Source organism: Onychostoma macrolepis, chromosome 10 (assembly GCF_012432095.1).
Source record: "Onychostoma macrolepis isolate SWU-2019 chromosome 10, ASM1243209v1, whole genome shotgun sequence".
In the NCBI taxonomy this organism is placed as follows: Eukaryota; Metazoa; Chordata; class Actinopteri; order Cypriniformes; family Cyprinidae; genus Onychostoma; species Onychostoma macrolepis.
Genome location: NC_081164.1, coordinates 11,081,270 through 11,102,189, shown reverse-complemented (window position 1 = coordinate 11,102,189; position 20,920 = coordinate 11,081,270). Strand labels below are relative to the sequence as shown.

The 20,920-nt window shown below is 36.6% G+C and overlaps 1 protein-coding gene across 9 annotated transcripts; it reads right to left on the bottom strand.

Moving 5' to 3' along the window:
• Positions 1-7,268: 7,268 nt before the first annotated feature.
• On the bottom strand, positions 7,269-20,876 carry cnih2 (cornichon family AMPA receptor auxiliary protein 2). Of its 9 annotated transcripts, none has more exons than XM_058790108.1 (11): positions 20,740-20,868; positions 17,652-18,094; positions 16,879-17,298; positions 16,385-16,548; positions 14,847-15,509; positions 12,938-13,065; positions 12,775-12,843; positions 12,558-12,605; positions 9,724-9,836; positions 9,491-9,634; positions 7,269-9,118 (listed from the first exon to the last, which is right to left on the bottom strand). In XM_058790108.1, the coding sequence occupies exons 6-11, from the start codon at positions 12,938-12,940 to the stop codon at positions 9,091-9,093; spliced, it is 405 nt and encodes a 134-aa protein (XP_058646091.1). In that variant the 5' UTR covers positions 12,941-13,065; positions 14,847-15,509; positions 16,385-16,548; positions 16,879-17,298; positions 17,652-18,094; positions 20,740-20,868; the 3' UTR covers positions 7,269-9,090. The 9 variants fall into 9 exon arrangements, with proteins under 9 accessions (XP_058646091.1, XP_058646086.1, XP_058646083.1 ...); XM_058790103.1 differs by lacking the exon at positions 12,938-13,065 and having other exon boundaries at positions 16,879-16,957; positions 17,084-17,298; XM_058790100.1 differs by lacking the exon at positions 12,938-13,065 and having other exon boundaries at positions 16,879-17,110; positions 17,217-17,298.
• Between the last annotated feature and the right edge of the window lie 44 nt (positions 20,877-20,920).

The window sequence follows — 20,920 nt, the reverse complement described above, 5'->3', positions numbered from 1 at the left end:
TCCCAATAATGTTCCTTCTTTCACACACCTTTTTGTAATGAGGAAAAAAAAAAATCCACAACAGAATTCACAAAATATTGGATGCAGCATAATATAACATTTCTGGTTAAAATCATACTTTTTTTTTTTCTGAATTTACAAACAACTGAATATTAGTTAAATAGATGTGAAATGTGAAAATATGTGACGTGGTTCAATAAGTGGTTGTATGACATAAAAAAAAAAAAAAAAAACAGTTCACCCAAAAATAAAAAATTGCTGAAAATGTACCCACCCTCAGGCCATCCAGCTTGTAGATGAGTTTGTTTCTTCATGGGAATAGATTTGGATAAATAGCATTACATCCCTAGCTCACCAGTGGATCCTCTGCAGTGAATGGGTGCCGTCAGAGAGTCCAAACAGCTGATAAAAACAGATTGATTATGGACTAGTATTTTGGCCAGAAGCGGCGTTTTTAAATCAAAAGATTTATGTGGATTACTCGTGGATTATTGTCAGTGTTGGGCAGTAACTAGTTACTAGTAATTTAGTTACTGTAATAATATTGCTGTATCTAGTAGTGTAACTAATTACTAATAAGATTTCAGTAATAATATTACAGTTACTTTCCATAAAACAGCTTAGTTACTTAGTTACTTTTGATGCCTCAACCCCGCTGATTTAAAATCTAACAATCAAATAATTCCTAGATTTATTTTCATAATTTTCATGACTCGCACATGCATGTGATGTCCCCAGTGCAGCAGGCAAGCTTGGAATATGAAAAAGCTTACATTCAGCAGATAGAAATATTGCATTATATTGATTTTGTCAGGAAAAAAGATGATCTGAACACTGTTGTGTCAGTTGTGGCTTTACTTTACTCTGGCATTACATCCCTCTGATCAGCATGTGGTACATTATATTAATATAATTAAAAAATATTTTTGGAAAATTAAACAGTTTCTTACAAACTCAAGTGATTTGATCAAATACATAACGAAATTTAATCATATTTGGGTAACGGAAAAATTGCTTTAAGCTACACATGACAATTAATGAGATGAATACAACACTTCTACATGAATGTCACTATCAGTCACTATTGAGTGTTTGTGATAACTTCTGACTGCGATCCAGTGTGGATTTTGGTCAAATGATGAGGCAGAAATATGTTGTTAGTAACATTTCTAGAAGAATTTTATCTGGAAGATACACAGTTACAACTTCTGTGGGGCGTCAAGAAAAAGTAATGTAACTAGTAGTGTAACTAATTACTGTTGCCAGAAAGTAATAAGTAAAGTAACAATATTACTTTTGAAAGGAGTAACTAGTAATGAGTAATATATTACATTCTTTGAGTAACTAGCCCAACACTGATTATTGTGATGCTTTTATCAACTGTTTGGACTCTGATGGCACCCATTCACTGCAAAGCAGGGGTTTTCAAATCTGCCCTGCACATTTTGTATGTCTCCCTCATCTAACACACCTGATTCTAATCATCAGCTCATTAGTAGAGACTGCAAGAACTAAATTGGGTGTGTCTGATTAGGGAGACATACAAGATGTGCAGGGCAGGGGTCCTCCAGGACAGATTTGAAAACCACTGCTGCAGAGCATTCATTGGTGAGCAAGTGATGTAACGCTAAATTTATCCGAATCTATTCCGATAAAAAAATTACAAATTTTGGCTAGCTACTTTACATGCTAGGTTTACTGTATATTAGATGATAGTTATCTAATGGTTCTCACAAAAAAATGCATCTAATGATTTAAAAAAGAGTCACTGACACCAAAGTGCACACTATTTGTGGAATGTGCTATGATGAGGTAAAATGGGTCAGGTATTAATCATTGACTATATAACAGATCATTACTTCAACACCAATTATGAAATACTGCTTTTTAAAATATTAGTCATCTTCAAGGGTCAACTGAATGCATTCCAAAGCTGCACACTGGCTAAATAAGCAAGACAGTAAATAACACAACAGAACACAGAACATTTGCAGTTAATTATACTGTCCACCAGATGGCTCTAACATACTATCTGGACTAGATGTAACTGTTCTTGTGTGTGTGTGTGTGTGTGTGTGTGAGTGTGTGTGTGTGTGTGTGTGTGTGTGTGGGTTAGTATTTGTGGTTTACGGGGACACAAATTTGTTTAATGACATGGGTATGACAGAGGTATTACAATTTGAAGGTGGTTTATGAGGACACTGCCTATGTCTGCCTAAGGCTTAAAAAACATACTAAATGGTGTTTTTTTGAAAATCTAAAAATGCACAAAGTTTCCTGTAAGGGGTAGGTTTAGGTGTAGGGCAACAGCACATACAGTTTGTACAGTATAAAAACCATTACGCCTATAGAGAGTCCCCGTAAACCACAAATACCAACATGTGTGTGTGTGTGTGTGTGTGCGTGTGTGTGTGTGTGTGTGTGTGTGTGTGTGTGTGTGTGTGTGTGACTCAGTGAGGGCCATGTGGGTGGGTGTGCAGAAAGCACATAAGTGCTGATAATGTGTGTCCATCAGAATCAAGGTGCAAAATAGATAGCTGGAACGGAAGGTATACATTAGTGTCCCTTTAAGCGACATTTTCTCGGCCTGAGCCATAGAACACATGTAGAGCTTTGTTCATCCCTTATAAAACATTACCATGGCAACCCTAGTTTCTGCACAAAAACCACATTTGCTATAGCTAGAGTTACTACAATGCAACTAAAATAACTTGCTATTATCCACCACTGCCAGAAAGAAGATAAAATCACACAATGACTCTAAAAGCCTCATATAACAAAGAAGATGCTATATTCATTTACTATGGTTTTAGAGCAAAAACAGCCTGCATTTTAGTGGAAATCGTGGTATGAAAGCGAACAAATTGAAGTGGATAGCACGGATCGTCTAAAGGGTTAAATGTGCATGATCCCTTTTTTAGAGAATTGATTTATCCATTATTCAGTTTAGCTGAAAAGATTAGGCTACTGTTATTTATGTGTTTTTTGTTGTTGTTTTGTTTTTTTAATATAACCCACAAAAATGACGGTTCGGTAACTCGGCTTGGTAGGCTATGTTTTCAGAACAGCAGAGGTAATGAAAAAAAAAGATTTTTTTTTTATGAAACCATGCTTAACTAAAACTATGGCTCGGTCTTAAAAAAATAAAAAATAAAAATCTGTCATTACTGCTGCAACCGGCTGCAACACATTTACAACAACAGCATTAACAACAGAAGTCGCGTTTGCAGTTTATGGTGCTGTTGTAAATGGATGAGAAGATTTGAAGTGCTTTCTCTTTGGGTTGCAAAATATTTGAGCTAAGTCTATTTTACTCAGAATAATGCTCTCTTGTCAGAAAATATTATTATTTATTTCCTCATCACAGACACCTTCTGAACTTTCAGGTGGATGTTGTGAGCACGCAACAGATTCCTTCACCCTTCCTGCTCTGATTTCCAGACGTGCTGAAGGTTTAAACTTCTGATGTTCTGAAGCAGAAAGCGAGGTAATTTCTTCTGGCTGCGTTATTGCTTGAATATTTAATCGTTTCCTGCCTCTCGCACCCCCCACACCCCCTCCAAATCACTCAGTCTATAATGACACCTCTCACGCCAACCCCCTGGCTGCCTTTCCTCTCTGATTGCTACAGTAACGCTTGCAGATGCCTGCTCCTGTTGCCATGACACCCGTTTTTTCCCGAAGGTGCACCGCTGATCATTGAAGGAAATATTCATGTGCGTGTCTGTATGTAGACTGTGTGTGTGGTTTACCCTCGATTTGCAGCGGTTTATGCGTGAATATGGGTGTGCCTGTGCATTTTAACCGCTTAAAGTGCACCCTGGTCTGTTCTGTTCTATAGTTTGTTATTTATACAGTGCTTTCATAAGTGTTTAACACCCCTCAACACCTGTGTGGTCCTGTGTGATATTTCACAGCAGCGCGTCCAGTGTGAATGCTAATCATGGCTCTAATGGCGTTGGGAACTAGAGCCCACTGACAGTTCACAGCGGAATTTCAAACACTAATTCACACTTACAATTTGCGTATGTGTTGTTGTACATAAATCATCTGTGGAAAGCGGAAACGTGGTTTGTGTGTGTGTTTGGATACCTTAACGTCTGTACTTCCCAAATGCAGAGAATGTCAATTATAATCGCATTATTAGTAAAACAATGTAAAGCAAGTGCATAGCTTCTGCTTTATGCAGAACTGACCTTTCCATCTTGAGCTTTAACAGAAACAGGACCATTAAGTGCTGTTTATAGTCTGTTTATCTTGAGCCTATACACGAAAACATAAATTGAAGCTAATGAATTAAAAGTGTTGCGGGTAAGCAAAGCAGTATTTGTAAAAAGTAATTTGTGTTTCAGTAAGGTGCAATAAGGAATGGTAAAAGGCTTTCTGTGATACTCGATTCTGATTGGTCAATGGTCAATCACAGGTTTGCTGTCTAAAAAGGGTAACATTTTAGTATAGGGACCAATTCTCACTAGTTGCTTATTAGCATGCATATTATTAAAATATTGGCTGTTTATACTATAAAGCACATATTCTGCATGACCATATATACTGCATCCCTGATTCCAATACCTAAACTTAACAACTACCTTACTAACTATTAATAAGTAGCAAATTAAGAGTTTATTGAGGCAAAAGTTGTAGTTAATGGTTGTTAATAGTGAGAATTGAACCTTAAAATAAAGTGTGATCCAAAAAAGTTTGCATAGTGACCGCTAAACTATAATTTGAACTCTGCAGTTGTATTGTAGTAATTATAAAATATTTTAAATGTAGTAATTTAGAATATTTTAATGTTTTAAAGCTATTCATTCTTTTATTAATTAATTTGAAATCCTTCTTGGCGTACCCTTAAAGTTTTATTTGTAAATGTAAGCTTGCTTATTTTTTGCCATTCCAAAAAAAAATATATATATAGTATAAACTGTATAAAACCATGCTAACATGCTAATAAATTAGAAGTGTATCAGGTAAGCAAAGCAGTATGTTTCTGAAAGTAATTTTGCTTGGTTTCGTTAGGGTCCTTTATTGACTGTTATGGAATACTCAATTCTGATTGGTCAAGCACAAGGTGTGCCATTTAATAATTTTGCATAATGACCACTTAATGAATGTTGCTCAAGGCAAAAGAGAGTTTCATGTCTCTTGTATCACTACACACCCCTTTTTCTCAAATAATAATTAAAGTAATTTGAATTAATTAATTAAAAACTATTTTAATGTACATTAATTCATTTAATGTACCTTATTAATACAATCAACAGTTATTAATTCTGGCTAACAATTTCCTATGATGCCTATGATCCCATGATTAATAAAAAAAATATCTCTCGCTCTCTCTCTCTCTCTCTCTGTGTATGTGTATTCTACCTAATTCCATCCTATTTGTGCTGATAAAAGCAATCTCAGGTGACTTTTTGTCTAGTGTCCAAAGCATCTCCAATCTATCTTTATTCTCTCGACCCCATTTACCATTCTAACTTTTAGTTCTCACCCCACTGTTCTAATTTGACGTTTTCCCCTCTAACTTTAAATCTCATCTTAATTCTGATAAGGTTCACCGTACTGAGATTTGGAGCGATGCATAATTCATGTCTCCCACTGTCCTTCTTAATGTTCTGTCAGTCTTTTCATCATATTGTGGAAATGACTCTTCCAATTTTAGGGAGATGTTCTCATGCATTCAACAGCAGCGACAGGCTTTTAGACATCAGACTAAATTATGTCGTTTGCTGTTGATTCATCATTGACAAAAGGTATCTTAAGTGCTATAAAGAAAGGGTTAAATTGGTGATCCTACTACATTTCATTTCCTTCAAATGGAAAATCTTGGTGTTTTGAAAAGCAGCTCTTCAAACAGAGAACCATTTCCATACAAGTGTAGCTGTCTCAGACAGCTACACTGTGTGTGTGTGTGTGTGTGTGTGTGTGTACCAGCAGCTTGTCTGTGGCTCACTCATGTTTCAAACTTATCAATTGTAACCAGTTTCCATAGCAACATCTCTCAAGAGGTGAAGAGAGAGGGAGAGAAAGAGCAGAAAGAGAACTAGACTTTGGCAATGGAGTGTGTGTGATTACATGCATGTTTCTGCATGCGCTGCACATAAACTGCACTCTGCTGCTCTTTGATAAAATTAATGTTTCAAAACAGCAATTTGGGGGTTTTGCTGCCATTCTTATATTATTTATTTATTACTCTGTTCTATTTTCTTGCTCCATTTTCATACCAAATTGCTTTTCAAAGCTTTGGCAAATGTTTCAGCTTTGCGGCCATGGACAGAAAACCTATTTTGGACAGGCTTTTTGGTTTTGATTTTCAGCAAGCGAGAGAGAGAGAGACAACCTAACATAAAATGCATTTCATTCTTTTGTGTCTCCATGGCAACCAAATTGTGTTAGCCTCTTATTGACTCCAGTGCACTCGCACTTTTTCTGTCTCTCCCTTTCATTATCACCTTTTCACATTTACTTTTGCTTGCGACTTGCAAGAATGTGTTCAAATTCTTTATAAACTTTCTCTATCTCTGGCCTTCATCATTTGCCTTGATGTTTTTTCAATTTACTTATCTCTTTTTTGGTGGAATTCCTCCTTTTGCAGACCAACTTATTATTGTTATTATTTTAATAAAAATACCCTCTCTCATCTCAGCATTTTTAAAGATTGCAACATGTTAATGAAGTCTGGGATTGGTAAGATTTTTTTTGTTTTTGAAAGAAGTCCCTTATGTTCACCAAGGCCACATTTATTTGCCAACAGTGTTATGAAATATTATAGTCATCAACATTTGAAGTGGATCAAAACCTTTCATCAAAGTTGTCCTAAAACCTAAAACCAAAATGTGTTCTTGTCTTAGGACAACTTTGGTGATCTTTTTTGATCCACTTCAAATGTTGACTACTGTATTTCAATTTAAAACAACTGTTTTTTTGTTTTGCAAAGCAGCCATTACTCCAGTCTTCAGTGTCACATGATCCTTCAGAAATCATTCTAATATGCTGATTTGCTGCTAAAGAAACATTTCTTATTATTATCAATGTTGAAAACATCAGTGCTGCTTATATTTTAGTAAAAAATCATCTTAGATATTTTTCATTATACTTTGATGAATAGAACAGCATAAAAATAGCAGTATTTCTTTAATATATATATTTGTAAAACTATAAACTATAAAAGTCTTTACTGTTACTTTTGATTCATCCTTGCTGAATAAAAGGCTAATTAAATCCAAGGTTAACTCCAACCCCAAAATGCAAATCAACAAACAGACTTCTATGGCAACATCGTTTTATTAGAACATGTGTAATTGCTTTTGGAGTATATAAGATATTCGGGTGTATTCATCTGAATACAGACCATAAAGTTACCGAAGGTGCTGTAGCGTACATTAATGAATCATGTATAAAAGACATAATCATGCAGGTATTCTTAAATGTAGATACTGCATGTGAACTAATATTAATCACAAAAAGACATTCAGTGATGACGTCTATAATGAAGACCCAGTCAGCTGTCTCTCAGCCCACATTCCTGTGCTATTAGCGATTGTCCAGGATATATATTCACATTTTTGAGGGTACATCAAGTCAAAGCCAAGATGGAAAGAAGACCCAGGAGTTCGAACCAGATAGGCAGTGTTGCCAAAAAGCACTCGGACCGTGTTGTTATTAAATTGCTTGCTTTTAAGTGTAGGCTAATATGAAGCCGTTCTAGCTTGTGAAGCGGCTCATGAGAGATGCGTTCGGCCACTCTATTTATCTACAAAGCCAGAACTACACACAGCTTAGGTAAATAATCATTAATCTACTTGTTTAGCAGACCGATGGACACAGCACAACACAGGAGCTCCAGGTGAGGCAAATCGAGAGGCCCTATGATACACGGAACAGAGTGGCATTAAATGTCGGATATAGTCTAACAACACAGAAGACTGCCTGAAAAGTTTGTATTCGATGTGAGACCGTCATCGTCGGTCTGTTGTCCAAAGCATCATCGGCGAACGTTTCCGACACCATCATCTCCATCATCTGCATCACGGTCCGCTGTGTCCGGCTGTCTCACGCACATCAGCCCACTCAACGCAAATGAGTCTTCCTCTGTTGTTTGCTACAGTTCATCTGTTGGCATTCCAAAAGTGCTTTTATGATTTGTCACAGTCTATCGAGTATTTGAACTCCGGCAGAGGTTGGGGTCGGATCTCTCTTCCCTCCGGTACGGCCCGTCCTGCACGCCCATCTCAATTAAGAGTCTGCCGTTCTGCTTGACCGCTCGTCCTCACCGCAGCCCATGATGGATGAATCCAGAACATGGGGTGTCAGTCCTCAGATGTGATGCTGCTCAAACAGTTTCTCCGGTTTGTGGTACTTTATCTCATTGGTTGATTTGCTTTGAAATGTCTATGTAAACGTCACCATCAGATTTTACGCAAAAATATACTTCTTGTGCGGTTGTTTAAGGACACTAATAGAACTACCCTGACCGAACTGCAACAACTGAGCCATATATTCAGAATTTAATCAATTATTATATCGTACCTCTACATACAGGGTACATTTATCTACCACAAATACTGAAATAGCAAATACTTAGCAGTTATTAAATACTTTGACATAACAAGTTATCTGAAGAAAAAGACAAAGTCCACGGTCTATGGATTTAAAATTCAAGGTAACACATTCTGTAATGGCCTCAGTAGCACTTTACGTGTCTCTTCGTAGACATGTTGCTATGAGCAGCGGAAATTTTCAGCAGCCCTTGAGAAATTCAATGGTGTTACAAAACATCTACACTGCCTGAGTCTTTTGTTCACCATATTTCTCTCTTTCTATTGCACTCGTTTTCTTTTGGTCTACATCTCCACTTGTTTTGTTTTTTTAATGGCAGTAATTGAGGCAGCTTTACGCTGACGGCTTTTAATGCCTGCTTGTCTTGAGCTTTTTCTACATCTGTCCATCGTCCATCCCCACCCAGGAGATCTGAGGAGGAGCTGAACAAGGTCTGTGGATGAGGGAGAGGAGAGCGCGACATAGTTCGGTCTTTATTCTGTCGTTTTTCTCCTTCCTTTCACAATCATCTGTCCTTCGTTTGATCCCTTAGAAGCTGACCAAAGCATACACCATACTGCAAAAGAGATCGAGACAGAGAGAGAAATTAATCAAGAGAGATATACTAAACAAACTTTCACCATCTTAATTAAGCAAAGACATTCTGGGACAAACTCAGTGTTCAGTGTCATGTGATCACTCAGAAATCATTTCAATATGCAGATTTTGTGCTCACGAAACAGTTCTTATTATTATAAATGACGAAAACAGATTTTTTTAGTTGCTTTCATTTCTTGTTTTACATTTCTTTTGTCCAGTTTGAGAAGTCCATTGTTTCTCTCAGATGATGAAGTATGTAAGAGTAATGCCATCAATCAAATCCAAACATAAGATCTCATAACATAGGATATCTAAATGGGTGGATGATATATGAATGAGGAGGGTTTACCTGTACAGATAGTAGAAAAAGGAGAGAAGATAGAAGCCTAGCTTGCACCAGGATTCTTTTTGGCAGTAATTCAGAATGTCTGCATTCATCACACTCACTGGATCATACATAACCTCAGACCCATCTGCAGGACGGTGGAAAAACCTGAGGGAGATAAAAAGTGAGGGGGAATTGCTACAGGGACCCATTTTGAAATTTCAATTAAGTAGATGTAAGTGAGGGACAGTTTGTACCTCCAGAGGTGATAGAGGAGCAGGGGGATGTTAAGGCCCAGAGTCACCCACTCCCCTGCACACATGAACATCAGACAGAACAGCCCGTGGATGGAATACTCCGGAACCACCAGCTGGAGAAAAAACAAAAACAGTAGGGATAGTTCCAAGTACTCATCATGTTTGTAAGCATGAATTTACATATTCGTCATAAGTATCTTTTGCACAATCAGTTCTGACTCTTTATGTGCATGTGTAAGATATGAGTGTGCCTCCAAGTACAGTGCAAGAAAAGAAAAGTGGGAAGAGAAATGAAAAGAGATACAGTGATGCCACATTCAGGAAGACCGGAAGTAGACAATTTTGTGGTTGTTTGGGAGATACAGAATGTTTTAACACAAGGGTTTCCAATCAGGGGTCCAGTGGCCCCTAGGGCTCTGAATAAACTCTAAGAGTATATATTAAATTGCATTTTCATGACATTTCCAGCTATTAAAGTATGAATGCATGATAGATTAGGTTTGGGGTCAGTAAGATTTAATGTTTTTTTAAACAAGTCTCTTACTCTCATCAGGGCTGCATTTATTTGATAACCCCCTCACTAACCTCACTTACGAACTGAACAGAGCACTTATCAGCACAACATGACTGAAGCGCAGTTCTTTTAATTGTGCACGAGCGGCGCGCGAATCACCCTATACTCTGTGCGCGCTCGAGAAGATTTGCGCGAGCCATTCCTATCGCGAAGCTGATGGTAAAATATGCGATCTGTTTGAGTTCAATTGAGAAACTGCCAAAAAAGGCACAAACTAAAAAGACTGATGAAAAGAGGAGAAAACAATCTTGCACCAGCACTGACATAATATTAAAATATTTTTAAACTACTCATGACCACCTTTACTATAATTTATCACGTTTTACTGTAGGCTTATTTATTGTGGTAAATTTTGTCTAACTTGTAGAATTTATAATAGATAATCTGTTTTCGATAAAGATTTATATTACAACTGTGGCATGTTGTAGCGATAGTTTCTAATGGCTTTTGTTTCTCATAACAAATGCAATATAGATTAATAAAAAAAGTCATTATTGGCCTGGTAATGATTAATAGGCTAGCCTTATTATAACAAATGCTACAGTTAAGAACTATGGTACTTTTTCATAAGAGCAAGTACAAGTCAGAATCGAGAGTCAATGGGTTCTAATGATGAGTGATGGAAAAACCCGGCCTTCAGATATTCCAATGATGGCATAGATTAAATCATTAAGAGCCTGATGAACTGTTAAGGAGTAAGAAATAAACAAAATCAAAATAAGAAAATGTTAAGTTAGATTGACTGACTTCCCATGGCGTGTTGAATTAGAACATTCTGTCAGACTATAGCCCAAGTTTCTAAATAATATAAAATACATTATATATCCTATGTAAACAAGTAATTAACTAGCCTATATTACTTTATTGCAGTTACACAGTCAACCAACTTTGCATGTGTGGTGGACAGCACAAAAAACCATTTTACAAAAATAAACATTTAAGCAAACAAACAAATAAATAAACCTTAAGAGGGAGCACGACCCGGGGTCCACTTCAACCCCCCCAATGTTCAAACCAAAACTACGCCCTTGTCATGACAACATTATTGTGTTTGGTATTACCAAAGTCTCTTTAAGACAAGTCATGTCACTCGGCGGCCATCTTTGAAACGCCTCTTGGGTATCCAAGTGCAGCTCCTATCTCTTTGAATGGGCAAACATCAAATTCTCCAAAACTGTTCACTAAGCTTACGTTAAATTCATATTTGAAATCACCAAAGAAACCTGACAACAACTGTATCATAAATGTTGTTTCTTTTGCTCAAATAGCATTATAAAAAGCTTATTTTTCAGGCTAGATCAGCCAGTGCGCATGTGCAGTCCTAAACGCACGTCTCAGAACACTGACATTTTCTATAGCAACCGGGATTTCTAACGGCAGCTGCAGTGACGTGCTGACTTTACCGATTAGTGATTGGCTCTTTCATTCAAAAGGCGGGGCTTCCTGCGATTGAGCAGCCATATTGAGCGTTGCATTTTTCCCCGTTCAAAACTATATGAGTGACATGTCTTGGGTATTCTAGAGTCTTTGGTATTACCGAGACTTGCTACTGCCAATACATCCACAACATGCTGCTGTGAGCAAGTAAGAAATACTGCTGCTGAACACACAACTTGAAATAACCCCCAGAGCATACATGATCACCCTGTAGCAGATCTATACAGGTGGAGCTGGGGAGGGTGGAGGGTTTCTGAAGCACGCTGCAACTGTTACCGCAAGCACTAGCCAAGTATTTGAGCAAGTGTTGAGCAGCGAGCTAATTGGCTGCTGATACAAAAAGAACCTATCAGCTGCACCATGTGATAATGATGGCATTATGTCAGATTGATTTTGACCTATCGGACAGCACCATCTAGATTTTCATGCCAGAATTTACCATTATCAGCTAACACTGGAAATTTAATGCATACATGGGTTCTTTATAAACTAATTATTTACTTAATTTAATAACACAGTAAATGTTATTAAATCTTAAAATGAACATCCATTTTTCATACTGTATATTATAATGTTGTAATGCCTGAATATAGCTGCAGCATTTCAAATCATTTTTATTGTTTTATTTTTTATTTATTTAGCCAAAATAGGGGTATCAGCCAGAATACCTTAGGGCTATAGGCAAGAATTGTACCATCAGTGCATCTCTACTATAGTATAGTTTAAAGTTTTTTTTTTTTTTTTAAATAGCTAGCTCCTCTTACATGTCCTGCCCACTTTATATATGCTTACACTTGACTTGATCTGCCACAATTTCACTCACCCTTCGGAGGAGGTTGCAGATTCTCTCGATGTTCAATATTCTTTCCCTCTGAGGAAAAACAGAAGAGCGCAATAAGATTGCATGTTTCTGCATGTGTGTTCACATACGTGAATGTATGCCGTTTCAGTTTCTCTGAAACCTGCTGTTCACAGTTGGGAGACTGATGCTGTGTAGTTTATGCCGTGTGAAAGGAATCGTGATCTAAGAAAAACCTTACCGCTCTGGTGGGGTTGCTCTGATCGATGGGATTTTTGAAGTCTGTGCGCAGCTCATCAAAAGCAATAATCTTGAAAAGAGACAAAGAGAATTTGTGTTACACGAGCATTTAAACAAAACCACTGGACATTTTGGAGGTTCGAGACGATGAGGGGTGATTGTACCATCTGTGGCCCTTTTTATCTTTAACTTTCCTCATTCTCTAGCCATTCCTACAGCTTCAAGCTACATTCTCCCCTCCTTCCTTTCCCCATATAGATCCATATCTCCAGCCATCCCCTCACTTCGTTCTCTGTAAACAGATGCAGTTGCTATGGTGATCAAACGAGCCCCTAAGCGGGCATCATGGTTGCTATAGAAGTGAGTTCACATTCTTATTGGCTAAGAGCCATACAAAGATAGGGGGAGAAGGAGAGGAAAGGGGGATGGGGTGTCAGAACCAAATTACGGTTTGATAAGCATTCTCAATAACATGGTTTCTCATCGGCATACGCAGACTCTCAGCCTCCCCCACTCTCTGTCTCCATACTCTCTCTTTCTCTCACATACATTTACACACACACACACACACACACACACACTCACACCAAATGACTCATGTTTAGAATCTCTCCCACTCCTGTCATTAGTCAATGCTCAGTCATTTCAAGTCTGTTTCTTAATGGCCTTTTGAACGTCTTACAAGTAAGGTCTGCAGTCTAATGGCGATCTGAAAATATCCCTGACTTCTGGTTTGGCATTCAGGGATGCTCTGTTTTAGATGTTGAAACCTCTGCTTACTAGTGTTTTAGTGTTTCAGACAGATTTTAACAGTTCAGGGCCATTGTGTTTGTCTGCTGTTGCCTTTTGTGAGAATGCCGCCTCTAATATGAAGAATACAGATGATGTTGAAGTCTCTGGCGGCGACTGTGCAAATTTCATTTGTGATTCTACAGACAGTGGGCTGGCACAGAACAACCAGTAGAGTTCAAATGAGCTGTTGACCTCTTCCTCTTCAGCGCTCTCGCTCTCTGTGTTTGTGTGCATTGGTGAATCTCACTAAAACATGTCTAAGTCACATTACACCTCAAAATGAAAAGACGAAAAACATTTTTTGATAAATAGATTTTTTTTTTTAACATTTTTTAACCCACGACCCACAATACGTTATATATACACTGTTTTTGAATTATATACAATATACTGATATTGTTGTAATATAATTTTCATGACATTTTCCCCTAAAATTGTCATCGCCATAAAGCATCTAGAAGTTGCTTTTTATGTTTTTTTATTTCTATAATTTTCACCGGTGATTCTCATTACATTTTCATTAATGTAATATACTTTTTGATTTTGATTTTCTTACTCAATTGCTGTAATACAACTTTTTGTAGAATTAAATCTTCCAAAGTTAAAGGCAGTACGACAAATACTTCCATGATGTAAAATGTATAAATACATTTTTAAAGCACAAATTTATTTATACATTATATATACATTACATATATTTATACTGTATGGAGAATTAAGGGGGAAATGTGCTTATTTGCTTAATTAAAATAAATATGTGATTAACATGAATGTGCTTAATATCTCAAATAATGGTCCTAAGTAAAATATAATTTATTTATTTATTTTTTTCCATAATATAATCATTCTTAAGGTTTTGTGCAATTTACATTTGCATTATTGACTGTGTGTGTTTGTGTGCATATACACACAGGTAGACTCCCACCTCCTTCCTCCGTTTTTCTTCTGTATCCGTCTACTTGTTCTGTAAATCATTAATCATCCATGACTCAGAATGTCTGCTCTATTAATAACTGCCGCGATTTGTATTCACCTCATGGATAAGGCCTCTTGTTAAGGGCAGGGGAGACAGCTTGGACAGACACACACCAGTCTCTGCGCCCAAAAAACTGGCACACACACACACACACACACACACACACACACACACTCACGCAGTCAGACACTTGGAGATGGCATGGATTCCGACGCCAGTTTAAATGGAAGTGTGACAGTGTTACAGGTAACAGGAACTCGTACAAATTCACATTCACTGAATAAAGTGTAAAACTACAGACGTACCTGCCAGATGACGAAGAAGATGAGGGCAGCGCACAACACGAGTGTTAACATGTAGCAAAAGGCCGCAAAGGTGAAGGCCATGGCTGTTCCAGCCAGCCTGACGGTGATCTGGGTCGAGAGAGGGCGAGGGGGAGATTTCCCCTGCTCTCTCTCTCTCTCTGTCACTCTCCTTACACTCTCACCCCCTTCAAGGAAGTTACAAAGCACTCCCCTCTTCTTCTGTCTCTCCTCTTAAAGCTTGCAGTCCAGCTTAGGATGAAGTCGGAAGAGAATTCGAGAGGAATCTTCTTGGTCTGGAGCTGCAGATATGAGGCGTCTGGCTGGTTATCCGCCTCCGCTGGCTGGAGCACCTTGTAACGTGTGGCTGGACAGTGTGTGTTCCTGCGTAATTCTTCCTCTCTGTCCACCTAAGATAACTGCTTGAGCTGTTTCCTCTTTTCAGTCTCTCTGCCGTCTCCCCTGTTCCTTCACTTGCTCTCCTTCTTCCTCTCTGTCTTTCTCGCTGATTGGCAGAGGGGGGTTTGTATGTATGTGGAGAATGGCTCCCCTCCCCCGTCTCTAAGATTAGTGCTGCACACTGGGACCACACACCTTATTTACAGCAGAACACCTTAAAAAATATCTTGTGGGCACATCGGAGGATGAATGTCCTCGGTATACAATCTGAAAAACAGACATTGATTCGAGTTGCACTCTTAAAAAATAAAGGTTCCAAAAAGGAGTTTCAGAACCTTCCAGTGAACAGTTCTTAAAAGAACCATTTTTTAAGTGTGAAGAATATTTTAACAATCTATATTATTTATATTATATAGATATATATCTATATCTATAGAAAAGCCTTTGTGCAGTGGAAAGCTTCCATGGATGTTAAAGTTTCTGCATGAAAGCATCAAAGCCAATAAAGATCCTTTATTTTTAAGAGTGTATAAAGTAATAAACAGATGAATGTGTTTGGCCCCAACTTGATGAATGACTGTTGAACAGTAATTAGACACATTTTCACTGACACGGCGTTGTCATTTTAATCAATAACAGGACATGTATGTGGATCTAATTGACAGGTCTTACAATGATTTATATCCTCTCTTAGAATAAAAGATGATTGATCAGTTTTAAGTGCTGATGATTTGGTATTATGGATAATAACATGCATATATGAGCACATTAATGAAACTCTTTTGGATGGAATTTGTGGCTTCAAAAGTGAGTCATTAAGACTGTAAGTGTGAAAAAAAAAAAAAAAAAAAGCATGTTTAATATGGATTTGTAGAACATTTTTTATTATTTATTTATTATTATATATTGAATTTAGTAATCTATGCAAGGCTTTGTAGACATGTACATTTCCAAGACAAAAAAAGTCAAATGTGCCAATTTTTGTATTTGCAGTTGTGCGTGAATCCATTACAGAACTGTAATGGTGTTCAATCCTTCTAAACAGTGCGCACATTAATAATAACATCTTCAAAATGATGGTGAAGAATGGTTAACTAAGTTAGCTGTGGTACATGACAGAATGAAAGAACGAGAGCATTTACCTGTGTTTTCTGAAGCAGCAGCGCAAGTCTGTCTATGTCTGTCCTCTCTCCCCTCATTTTCCTCCCATCAATCTGGGTCGACACCATGTCAGAAATCTCTGGTCTGCTTTGCTCTGGGTGTCAGTGTCGGTCCCATCACAGTCTCTCATTGGCTGCTGGGTGCTCTGCGACCAGGTATGAAACAGCAGAAAAAAGCCAAACATGCATGAATGCACTGGCTATATTTTTCTGTTTTATCTTATGCTTTTGATCCTGCGCAGCTTTCTGAAGTCTGACACTTAATTAACTTAGCGTTTTTCTCTTTTCCCCCCTTCATCTGCCTTACCCACTTACCCTCCGCTTTCTCCCGCTCTCATTCCTTCTCTGCCTCTCTCAGCTTTTTACCAATTCAAGCATTCCCCGCTGGTATTTGATCTCAAAAGCAGAACCAATGGAAAAGCCCTTCTCGCTCGCCCCCCATCTCTTTGATTAGAATTAAAATGTGATGTTATTACCTCTGAACGCGATGCTCAACTACATTCAACAGTCTTCTCTTCCTCCGTCCCTCTATTTTCTGCCCTACTCTCTCATTCCCTAGAGAGATATGAGGGGGCAGAGGGAGCTCCGAGTCTTTCTTCTTTGGCTTCCCTTGTTTGTCTCTCGCTCTCTCTCTCCCTCCCTCTTTTATTCTCTTACTGTCTCTCTCTCATACAATGTTACCTTCCTGATGAAAGTGCGTCTCTGTCACTGCAGGAGAGATGAAGTAAGGTTTGATTCTACCTCTTTCTTTGTAGTCAAATCTGCAGTCATGTTTTCAAATATCATGAGTAGAGAGGTATTTTATATCATTCACATTCTGTTTTTTCTTCTTTTTTCCACAGGGTTCCCACAAATTCCATTGTTGCAGTTTTCACATTCCAAGTCAGATACCAATCCTGGAAATTAATAGATGAATAATAATAATAAGAGATTAAAATGATAAAAACTTATTAGTGTACAAATATCTCCAGTAAAACAAAAATGTATCTACAGTAGAACATAAATTATGCTCATATTATAAAAATTCCATTATGTTCCATAATATTATTGTTTTATTGTTATATCGTATTCATATTATTATTCATTATAATAATATATTAAGTAGCACTATTTTACAATGTTCTTGTTACACATTACATGCACTTACTATAGTAATAACAGTAAAGTGTGCATAATTATTTTTTATTTCCAGTTTTTCCATAACTGTAGAAACCTGCATAAAAAAGGTTCATATAGTAATATATCACACCTTTGAATATGTCTGGGTTTCCTGCCATCTCGTTTTCATGGTGTCAAATCCATTTTCAATGAATACTCCCTGGGGATCTTCTTTTTCTTCTCTCATTAGCTATGTTTTCAAATCATCCCCACAATGTCTCCATCTTTGTTTATTGTGTGTTCTTTAAAGCGTGGGAAATATTGAAACTTGATTGACATGGTCCCCAGGGAGAAGAGACTGAATCATTCCAACATTAAGGATTCTGATTTGCTTTTATTGCTTACATCACTGCAGCCATATAGGCAGCGTTCTCTGTTTTTCAGGGAGACTGACAAATATCATAAAGCACATACAACACCTTTGACAGATATTTCCAGCATGCCATGTGGGTGCTCTTCTAATGGAGTCCAAGAGTACCATCTGGTGGATTCTTCCACACTCAGAAAGCATCTTCTCTCCACTGTCAGGAAATGCTATTTTAGGGCAACCGCAAGTGATTTCAGTTACTTCAGTGCTGATATTGTGTTTTAGATTTTTAAAGATATTTATATTCAATCTATGATCAGTTACGACCTATTACAAAATAAAGAAAGGAGTGTTGAAACTCTTTGAAAACAATCAATATTTTTGCGTTCCAATACAGCTAGTGTTTCTAATTCTTTAAAGCAGTAGTTCTTAACCAGGGGGCTGGGACCCACTAGACTTCCAAGGAGTCTGCAAGATGACTAAAAGTGATTAAAATAAAACAAGGTTTAAAATAAGCTAAGAATCAAGACGTTAAGCTGAGCTCATTCTTATTTTAATTTGTTGCCTTAACAACTGACATTTTTATTTAAGAACCAGGGTGATTTTGTATAACTTGGATAAACTTTATGAGAAAATTTTAAAAGTGTGATTTCTAGACTTACAAAATTCATGTAGATTAAAAAAAACCCTCACAAAATAATATATTTCATAATGAATATACATATAACATATGTGACCCTGGACCACAAAATCAGTCATAAGGGTCAATTTTTCAAAATTTAGATTCATACATCACCTGAATGCTGAATAAATGAGCTTTCCATTGATGTCTTGTTTGTTAGGATCGGACCATATTTGGCTGAGATACAACTATTTGAAAATCTGGAATCTGAGGGTGCGAAAAAATCTAAATATTGACAAAATCGACTTTAAAGTTGTCCAAATGAAGTTCTTAGCAATACATATTACTAATAAAAAATTAAGTTTTGATATATTCACAGTAGGAAATGTACAAAATATCTTCATGGAACATGATCTTCACTTAATATCCTAATGATTTTTGGCATAAAAGAAAAATCAATAATTTTGACCCATAAAATAGCCAATAGCCAATGTATTTTTGGCTATTGCTGGGTGATTCTTAGACTATGGGCACTTTTATGTTCTTTGGTCATATTTTTAAAAATACATATAATTTTGGACAAATTCCTCTTTCTTTGTCAAACTAACAATAAAACCACCTTAAAAACTTTTTACTACCTTTCTATTATGATTTTTTCATACTTTTCTACCTCCTTATATGTGTCAAAATCACTGTTTTCTCCTTGTCGCACACCCAGACTTTTAAACTTCAACAATGAAAATACAGTTTAAAACTATGACTTATCTGGTAACTCGTAATGTACCTGAATTAAGCACTAGTAAAATAATTAAAATACATCATAGTATTTAATGTGAGACCACTATCAATATTACTTTTTATACAAAATATAGCTGTCGTACAGTATTGGTGTCATTTCCATCACAACACTGTAATGTCTCTTTAAAAGTTTGTGTGAAAGATTGTTTTGGTGGTTTCTATGGAAATGTTCAGTGACATCAGAGCACATGTTGGACATGGAGGGAATTTAAATTTTCATCAACAACAAATGAAGAAAAATCAAGGTAAATATTGCTTGATCAGTTAATATATTTATTTATATATATTTATATATTACGTAATTTCTAAGCATGTTGTACCTTCAAGGGTGTTTTAAAAAGCTAAAAATTTTAAGTTAAATAAGAGTATTTTGCATACATGAAATGCTAAGCATTAATTCAAAGCTAATCAGTGAAGCTATCTTCCATTTTTTCACAAAAAACTACAGAAATGTCATTTCCACCAAACTGCCCTCTGTGGTGGAAATGACATTTATGGTTACAAAGTACAATTGCTATGTTTAATGACTTTGCGATTTGAGTTTAATGAGTGTGATGAGTTTAAGACGTTTTCTAATAAATATCTCTACATTCAAGTTAATTCATTGTCATTTCCACCACCACACATTTTTTAAAAATATTTAAAAAGTTCTCATCACACATTAAAAATGTTTCCACAATTTATGAGATCATGCTCTACTTAATATAAAAATGTAAGTTATTTATTTTCTAATAAGCTCTTACCCAAAACAATATTAAATTTCAGAGTGTGACAGGTGTACAGCTCAGCATTTGGTCCTTAGAGCAGTTAATTTATCTCATTGACAAATGTATAATTATTGTACATTGTGGAAAAACTGGTAAAACTAGTTAGAAAGATGATCTTAGACAATTCTTGAGTGGCATACGTTATTCTATATTAAATAACCGCTGTATATTGAGATGTGGTGGAAATGACATTTGTTCATTGTAGGTCGGAAAAATTTAAAATATTAACAATTTCTCTTGTAATCTAAGTTTGTCCTCTTACAGACCTTAAAACTAGACAAAATATTTAAACTTATGAGACTGTGTTACGTGACATTTGAACAAGTTTTTTTAATTCAACTTCACAAGGCTAAAAGTGCCCCTAGTTGAAGAAACGCCCTGCTACAAATATACCCCAGCGACTTAAGACTGGTTTTGTGGTCCAGGGTCACATATATTGGTTGGGTAGAATGTGCTATTAGTGAAAAAAATCATTTTAAAACCAATGTAATTACAAAGTAGAACCACAAAGAACATTATTGAGATGATGGAATTGACTTATTCATAATTATTTTGTTGAATTCTTTTAATATATAGTCACTCCTATTTCTGTAATTAAAAAGTTTGAAAATGAGCAGCTATGTCTTTTATAGCATAAGTATCAGAAATATCTTGGGGTCAAATAGAAAGAAAGAAAGCTACTCACCTTCATGTTGTTGAAAACCTGTCTGACTTTTATCCATGGAAGATATTTCCCCCTTGTATTGTGCCTAGCCTAGAAAGTCCCTTTCTTTGCTATCTAATCTCTTTTGTGTTTAAATAAAAATTATAGAATAAACACTCCATATAGAAGTAGATTATAATACTTTCATCCAATTGTAGTAACT